This window comes from Brachyistius frenatus, unplaced genomic scaffold (assembly GCF_029030835.1).
Source record: "Brachyistius frenatus isolate BFR_SWC_R1_liver_20210118 unplaced genomic scaffold, ASM2903083v1 Contig_3, whole genome shotgun sequence".
In the NCBI taxonomy this organism is placed as follows: domain Eukaryota; kingdom Metazoa; phylum Chordata; class Actinopteri; family Embiotocidae; genus Brachyistius; species Brachyistius frenatus.
The window spans coordinates 1,722,906-1,731,043 of record NW_027210602.1 but is presented as its reverse complement, the minus strand read 5'-3'; the positions used below and the strand labels follow the sequence as shown (position 1 = coordinate 1,731,043).

The following is an 8,138-nucleotide window of genomic DNA, read 5'->3' as shown; positions in this document are numbered from 1 at the left end:
ATATACAGTAACAATAGTACAACCAGAGTTAATTACTAAACTCTCTTCAGCTGTGTAGTCACCTGCATGACTGTGACAGTGAAACACTGGAAAATAGAAGCTCTGCCTTTCTCGTAAATAACCACTTAATATACAATATTATAAAGTAAAAACTATAATATTATAAAGTAAAAACTATAACATTTATATGGTGAAAACTATAACATTATAAAGTATCCATCCATGTAGTTTGTGCTTTATTCTATTTTAACGCATCGATAACGGTTTCCATTTGGGCTCCCGTACATCACGTGATTGGCTGTATTTTCCAGTCACCTGATTGGCTGCTTGAGTCCCGGCATTGTTTTCAACCTCCAGAACAGGGAAGTGTCAGCAGCTTCACTTTAACTTTATTAAATCATGGCTGTATTTTTGTATTAGTACACTGACCTTTTCTGTTTGGGGCAAATAATTAACTGCTGGCGTTTCCGGTGTGTTTCTTCCTCCGCTGAACGCGGCGCGACGGACTTCCTGTTGTATTTGAATATTATTCTACGAACTTCTTATGTTGTGATTTTACCGACCCAACATGACGGCGGCTGTCGGAAGTCCGGCGGCTCTCTGGGTCATCACCGCGGGGTTCATCTTCAACCTTCCTGCGGTTCGAGCGTCTCGGCGGCCTCACGTCGTCTTCATCCTGGCCGATGACTTCGGCTGGTTCGACGTCGGGTACCATGGCTCCGAGATCAGAACCCCGAACCTGGACCGCCTGTCGGCCCGAGGAGTCCGGCTGGAGAACTACTACGTCCAGCCGCTGTGCACCCCGTCCCGGAACCAGCTGATGACCGGCAGGTACCAGGTGAGGTCCTTCTCCGGAGCTTTTCGTGGTCCTGCAGGGGCATCAGTTTATTAATTAATTAATTAATTAATTGGCATAATGCTTTTTTTTTTTGGCAACAATCTGTTAAATGATTGATTAAATACGTAAATTTTAAGGACAAATGTCCCAACTTTTGATGCCCCAGCTTCTTAAATCTGAAGATTTCAGAGTTCTCTATCATAGTAAACTCAACATCAACAAAATAAAACTATTTAATGAATCCTTTAGCAAACTAGTTTTTGAGTGTTTTTCTGTTTTCAACTTATTATTTCAGTGACAAACTGTTTCAGGCTGTTTTTTTTTTTTTCTGCTAAAGTTTGTCTGTTTCTATAAGGAGGACTTATGACTAACTGTTGTTCATTTAAGAGGGTATTATCTCCTGTAACTCTTTAATTGGAAACCTGCTTTCGTTCAGATCAAATGTGAGATAATGATAACTAATTCTGAAGCAGCCTTCAGTGCATGATGTTGCTGATCTGTCAAATAAGTTCAGGTTTATAAGAGAAGTAAAACGATCTAATTTAAACATTGGTGGAAAGAAGAAGAAGAAGAAGAAGAAATAGTGTTATTACATCATCTGGTTTCCTCTTCTCTACTCTATCATGTGACTTTGTGGTGTTTCTAGCTGCAGGTTGACTATTTCCTCCCCGTGTTCCTCTTTGACCTTCAGATCCACACGGGCCTGCAGCACCAGATCATCTGGCCGTGTCAGCCGTCCTGCGTTCCTCTGGACGAGAAGCTGCTGCCGGAGCTGATGAAGGACGCCGGCTACGCCTCGCACATGGTGGGCAAGTGGCACCTGGGCATGTTCAGGAAGGACTGCCTGCCCACACGGAGGGGCTTCGACTCCTACTTTGGTTTGTATGTTGTTGAAGAAGAAACATGTCGGAGAGAAAGCGAGTGTTTCTTCTTTAATTTGTATAACCCAGCAGATAATAAACTCTGATTATCAGTTATCGTACTGAAGCAGCTGATGCCGACATACAGACTTACCTGCTTCCTGTGTGCTGCAGGTTACCTGACAGGAGGAGAGGATTACTTCACTCATGTGCGCTGCAGTCCCATCTCGGCTCTGAACCTGAGCCGCTGTGCGTTGGACCTGAGGGATGGCGAGGCGGTCGCCGTGGGTTACGAAGGAGTCTACTCCACCGAGCTGTTGAGTGAGAGAGCCGTCAGCATCATAGAAGGACACAACAGAGACAAGGTGAGTCACACACGGGAAACTGAGGGAACTATATTAAAACATAAACATTTAAACCTGTTTTAATCTTTTTAGAGTCATTTTAAATGTCTGACTCAAAGTGAAGCTCGTTCTAAATCTCTAATTGTTCCTCACAAAGATAAATGTTCATTTATTTTTCCCATCTTCCAGCCTCTCTTCCTTTACGTGGCGCTGCAGGCCGTCCACGCCCCCCTGCAGGTACCAGAGCGCTACGTGGCCCCCTACAGCTTCATCACAGACCCCCATCGCAGGCTGTACGCCGGCATGGTGTCGGCCATGGACGAGGCGGTGGGAAACATCACGGTGGCTCTGCAGCGCCGGGGTTTCTGGGACAACACGGTGCTGGTGTTCTCCACAGGTACGGTCCTGATCTCAGACGATGGATGAACACACTGATTCTGGTCAGGAAATACAACTTGATGATTTAGATTTAATTACATTTCACAAAGCAACAATCGTAGCTTCTTAAAGAATAATTCTGCTCTATTTCAACCTGAGATAGTTCCTATTAATTTGGCTTTTGCGGCTCAGAGATTTAGGAAAAAAATTCACAGCAAATCTCAGGGCGACTAGCAGGATCTCCTTACATCTCTCAAAAACAGCTGCTTTAAGGACCACCGGTATATTCACTTTATTTATCCATTATCTTCATACAAACATCGTTTATTTTGATTTTATTTCAGTATTGAATCATGCGTTTTATTTTTCAGTTGTATAATAGGTTGGTGTTTATGTCATTTATCTGTTTTGTTTATGAAGCCTCACACCCAAACTGAAATTTGTATTTATATATCTTAATGTTGAACTCCATGAAACAAATCTTCTTTGTAAGTTCTATCATTAAACTATGATTAGTTTAATACTATAATGGTTCCATAAAATGAACAGAAAACAGCAAATGAACACAATTATTTTAATGAACTTAAAGTTTCCTGACAGCCCTACAGAGGAGATAATCAGGAGAACGTTTGTTATAATGTCAGGATGTTTTCTGCAGCTGAATGGAAGTCAACCAGCAAGTGGTTGCATGTAATACTCTGTGTTGTCCACTAGAGGACAGTCTTCTGCTGTGTTTGTTCAGCATCATGCAGATTAACAGACAGAAAGAGAACTTTCTTGGCTGGTGTCCTCTCCCAGGTCTCTGGAGGTTGTTCTGTTGAACCAGGATGAATATCTGACTTCTAGAACATTAAATGAGGCTCAGAGCGCTTCATCTAAACATGTGACTGCTGTCAGGTTTCCATGTGGAGCTTCTCATGATTGAAATGAGAAGAAGGGGATGGCTGAGAGGGTTATTTTAGAGTTTAAAGGCTCATTAGGAGACAACGATGCTGAAAAGGTGAAGAGGGTGTTTCTGCCTGAGATAGAACCGGACCCGTAGAGATAGAACTGTTTTCAGATAATGGAGGTCAGACTCTCTCTGATTGTTTCAGATAACGGAGGTCAGACTCTCTCTGATTGTTTTAGATAACGGAGGTCAGACTCTCTCTGGTTGTTTTAGATAACGGAGGTCAGATTCTCTCTGGTTGTTTTAGATAATGGAGGTCAGACTCTCTATGGCGGCAGCAACTGGCCTCTGCGGGGCAGGAAGTGGTCCCTGTGGGAGGGAGGAGTCCGGGGGGTGGGGTTTGTCGCCGGCCCACTGCTGAACCGACCCGGAACCGTCAGCCACGAGCTGATCCACATCTCCGACTGGCTGCCGACGCTTGTTGGCCTTGCAGAGGGGAGCACCAACGGCACCAAGCCTCTGGACGGGTTCAACGTGTGGAACACCATCAGGTGATGTGAAATGTTCTGGATGTTGTCACCCCCTCCCCTTTTCTTGTAGCAGCTCTCTCCCTCAATGAGCCCTTTGCCTGTCTGTGGACCTCAAAGAGGAGGAAATTCCATCAGTGATTCTCTCAAAAATCAGTCTTCCTTCCATCCCTCTGTTTGTTTCTTCCGTCTCCACCTCTGAGAACAAACACAGCTCTTAAATAGCTCTCAGATCTGATGATTAGTTTATCTGCAGATCCTTTAATGTGGCCACAGATCTGAGAAGTTCTAATCCTTTTGAACATGATATATTGAATTACACGTGCAGCTGAAGTTTTGTTGTTCTGGTAAACCTTTTAAAGAAGTTCTCAGTGACCTGATGAAGCTGCTGCTGACCTCAGATGTTCCGTCCATGTGAGTTAGTGTTCAGGTGGAGAACGACAGCTGTCAGTCACCTGGTCTGATTGACAGATTACATCTGTAAATTAAATGTGGACTCAGAGGGAGGAGGACTGCAGGCTGCAGCAGAAAATCAAACTCAGGGACCACAAACTACCGCTCACAGCCTCCTCTGACCTGATTGGCTGCTGCTCATCAGCTGACCGCACGGTGTGCGCAACACAACAACACCATTTGTTTTTGCTGCTTTACAGTTACACTCTGCAGTAATTGGATGGTCTGTTTCAGAGAGCAGCAGCCTGACAGGTTAGACGGAGGGAATAAACACCCAGAGAAGGCCGCAGAGCGAGAGTTATTTTAGATGTGTTATCAGACTGTGGTCAGTGAGAGTGGTGTGTGTGTGTGTGTGTGTGTGTGTGTCTGTCTGTGGTCAGAGTGTATGACTGCAGCCAGCTGCTTCACATTTACGGCTCACAGTGTGTGTGTGTGTGTGTGTGTGTGTGTGTGTGTGTGTGTGTGTGTGTGTGTGTGTGTGTGTGTGTGTGTGTGTGTGTGTGTGTGTGTGTGTGTGTGTGTGTGTGTGTGTGTGTTCATATGTTTAAGAGTAACTCTGCTTCTATCTTACAGTAAAGGCTTTGCCTCCCCCAGACTGGAGCTGCTGCACAACATCGACCCTCTCTATGTGGACATCGCTCCCTGTAAGTTCACCTTCAGCCTGCCACTCATGACTGTTTGATTATTCTACAACCACGTTACCGGAAAAGTAGTGACGCTATGTAAAATGTAAATAAAAACAGAATGCAATGATTTGTAAATCATGTAATCAAAAACAAAAATCAAGTTACTAATTTAGTCACTAATTAACCCGACATGCAGGTTGGTGATCTGATGGAGCAGTTTAAATTCTCTCAGTCATAATTCATCTAGTGGTGATCAGTCTGACAGCCTGAGAGGATAAAAACCTCACGTTATCTCCTTCTTCCTCCTCCTCCTTTTACTCCTCCTCTTCCTCCTTCCTTCTTCCTCCTCCTCCCTACTTCCTCCTCCTCCTTCCTCTTCCATCCTCCTTCCTCCTCCCTCCACCTTCCTCCTCCTCCCTCCTCCTTCCTCTGTCTGACTGTGTGAGTGCGTCTCCACCAGAAGACACCAGGAATTAGACGGATCCCAGTCAGACAGCAGAGGCCTCAGAATAGAAAGTCACGTAACATCTGACTGAACTCATTAGAGTTGTTTGTTCTGAGTGTTTAAAATGTGTTTGAGTGGATCAGGACTGTTTATTGGACCATCTCTCTCATGGCTGGTTGATTATTATTGGACGTCCAGTTTCAGGTTCTTCATGAAACGCACACACGCTGGAATCTCAGGGTTTGTTATTTGTAAAGTTACGTTTTATTCAGATTAACGTGAGCCGCTCTGTCTAAATATCATAATCTAAATTGAAAGTTAACTGAATCCCAATTAGCTTCATTGTTCTGTCACATTAAAGTTGATATTATTCTGTTTTCATGTGAGGAATACTGATAACACAGAGCTGAAACTGTCATCAGTCATTGTTGAAACTGTCATCAGTAATCTGAGATGGTTGACATTTGAAGAAGGGTGTTTAACCTCTCTGATTGTAGGGAGGTTTCCAGGAAGTGAGTCATGTGACTGCCTTGTTTTTAGCAGAGACACATTTGAGTTGACTCCTTCTGGTCTAAATCACGTAATATTATTGGACCAAACCACCTCCATCTCTGAGCCGGTACGGGATTAAAGGTATTGATAAGTCAAAGTTGAACTTTGTTAAAGTCTCTCATCTGCAAAAGAAAACTGAAATAACCTCAGTTTAAAAGAATAAATCTAGAACGAGGAGTGTAAAACCAAAACAAGGACCTGAAAGACACTAAAATGTGCCGTAGAGATGAGAGGAAAATATGGGATTTAAAATATTGAGAAGTGAAGCTTTAACTTGGTTCAAATCTCTCACCTGCAAAAGAAAACGCATCAGTAGCCTCAGTTTATGATAATATGTCTAGAAAGAGCCTAAAACCAAAACAAGAAGCTGAAAGGCAATACAATGGGCCCGAGAGCTGACAGGAAAAAATGGGATCAAAATATTCTTTCTTTGGGTTTTGACTCGTGAAAAGATTTTTTTTTTTCTTTCAAGTCTCTTTAGAAACCTCGTCTTCTTTGCTGCCCTCTCCTCCCTGCAGGTCCTGGCAGACACCGTCAGTTCACTTTGTCTCCACCGGTCACCTCCAGCTTCAACGTGTCCATTCACGCAGCCATCCGATCCTCCAACTGGAAGCTGCTGACGGGCTACCCGGGTCAGTACCATGTTTAGTCTGAGTTGGAACTCGCATGTATGCACAGACACACATTCATTCATTCATCTGTGCTGGAAATAATATTTAATATTGAAAGTTTTTAATGAACTGGTTTTACGTGGCACCATCAGTCGGTCCTGATCGGATCACCAGGTACCCATAAACATCTGAAACATAACGTGAGCCGCCATCAATTTTTGGACCCCCTAATCTTCACTAGAAATAATGTTTTGAAACTTTATTATTTTTTTCAGGTATGTTTTGAGGTTAAAACCAAATTTCCCTTTGACATGTATTGAAAATGGAAATGTTCAGGTTCGGCACCTTAACTTGATTAAATGTGCTCAGTTTCTTTCCCCTGCTGCCGCTGACATCCTTCCTCTGGTTCCCTCCAGGTTGTGCTGTTTGGTTCCCGCGGCCCGGTCACAACATCTCCTCTGAGTTGGACCCACTGAAGTCCGTGATGTTGTTTGACGTAGAAAAGGATCCTGAGGAGAGGAACGAGGTGTCGGCTCAGTTCCCCGCCATCGTGGACTTCCTCCTCAGTCGACTGCAACACCTCCAGAAAAGAGCTTCACCCATCAACTTCCCTGACGATGACCCTCGGTGTGACCCGGGTCCCTCTGGAGCCTGGGGGCCCTGGGAGTAGACGGAGACGGGACACGACGTATACGGGGTACAGGGAGTAGATGGAGACCCCAGAGACGGACACTGGGAGTTTGGAGCACTTTGTTTACTGTAAATTAAAAGCAGGACTTTTCTTCTTCTGTGGAGAAAAAGGAAACATCTTATTTTACGATGATGATGATGATGAGTTTAATGTGTCAATCAGACAATTTATCATACAATAATTACAGAAGCTGCTGAGCAGCTACGTGTCCTTCGAACGTCTCAAACACGAATCCACTCAGAAATATCAGGTCGTATTTATGAACCTGAGAAAAATAATTCATCCTCTAAACCACGGTGTCTGTTTGAGGATTTAAATTTACATTCTTACAGACTACAGTGAGAAAGAGTCGATGCTCGTGATGATGATTTTATACAGAATTTTACATTTAAAGCTGCACTTGTCAATATTTGATATTGAATGAAGTGACTTAATAGTGACTTAATATGCAATAAATTATATAAATATCGTGCATAAAGCTGATCATAATTTTTTAATTCAAAGACAGTAATCATGTAACTGCAGTTCTCCTCAGCTCTGCAGAGGTTAAACCAAATCGCTTCGACTGCCCTCTGGTGGCTGGTTACAGTATTGGTCATAAACCCCGCCCCTTCAGGAGTCCTTTTGGAGGCTAATTACCAAACTAATGTTATGGTGAGGGCCTTGATTCCATGACCCCCCCCCCTCCTCCTCCTCCTCCTCCTCCTTCGCCCCCCCTCCTCTAACTATGGAGCCGACTCAGGTTGTAAATGACATCATCAGTGTGAGATGGAAGAGAGAGATTTTGGACGGGAATGTGTTTGAATTATATTTTTAAAAATGAAATGTTTTAAATGAAATGTTGTCTGCTGCCTTCATGAACAGATCAAAGATTACGATTTCTTACCCAGTTTATATTTCATATGTTTTTTTTTTAAATAAAGA

The 8,138-nt window shown here is 43.5% G+C and overlaps 1 protein-coding gene across 1 annotated transcript; it reads left to right on the top strand.

The window, feature by feature from the left end:
- Nucleotides 1-357: 357 nt before the first annotated feature.
- arsb (arylsulfatase B) lies at nucleotides 358-7,902 on the top strand. Its single transcript, XM_069701850.1, has 8 exons — nucleotides 358-838; nucleotides 1,530-1,716; nucleotides 1,873-2,063; nucleotides 2,232-2,439; nucleotides 3,617-3,860; nucleotides 4,863-4,933; nucleotides 6,431-6,544; nucleotides 6,940-7,902. Exons 1-8 carry the CDS (start codon nucleotides 569-571, stop codon nucleotides 7,191-7,193), a joined length of 1,539 nt encoding a protein of 512 aa, XP_069557951.1. The 5' UTR covers nucleotides 358-568; the 3' UTR covers nucleotides 7,194-7,902.
- The last annotated feature ends 236 nt before the right edge of the window (nucleotides 7,903-8,138 follow it).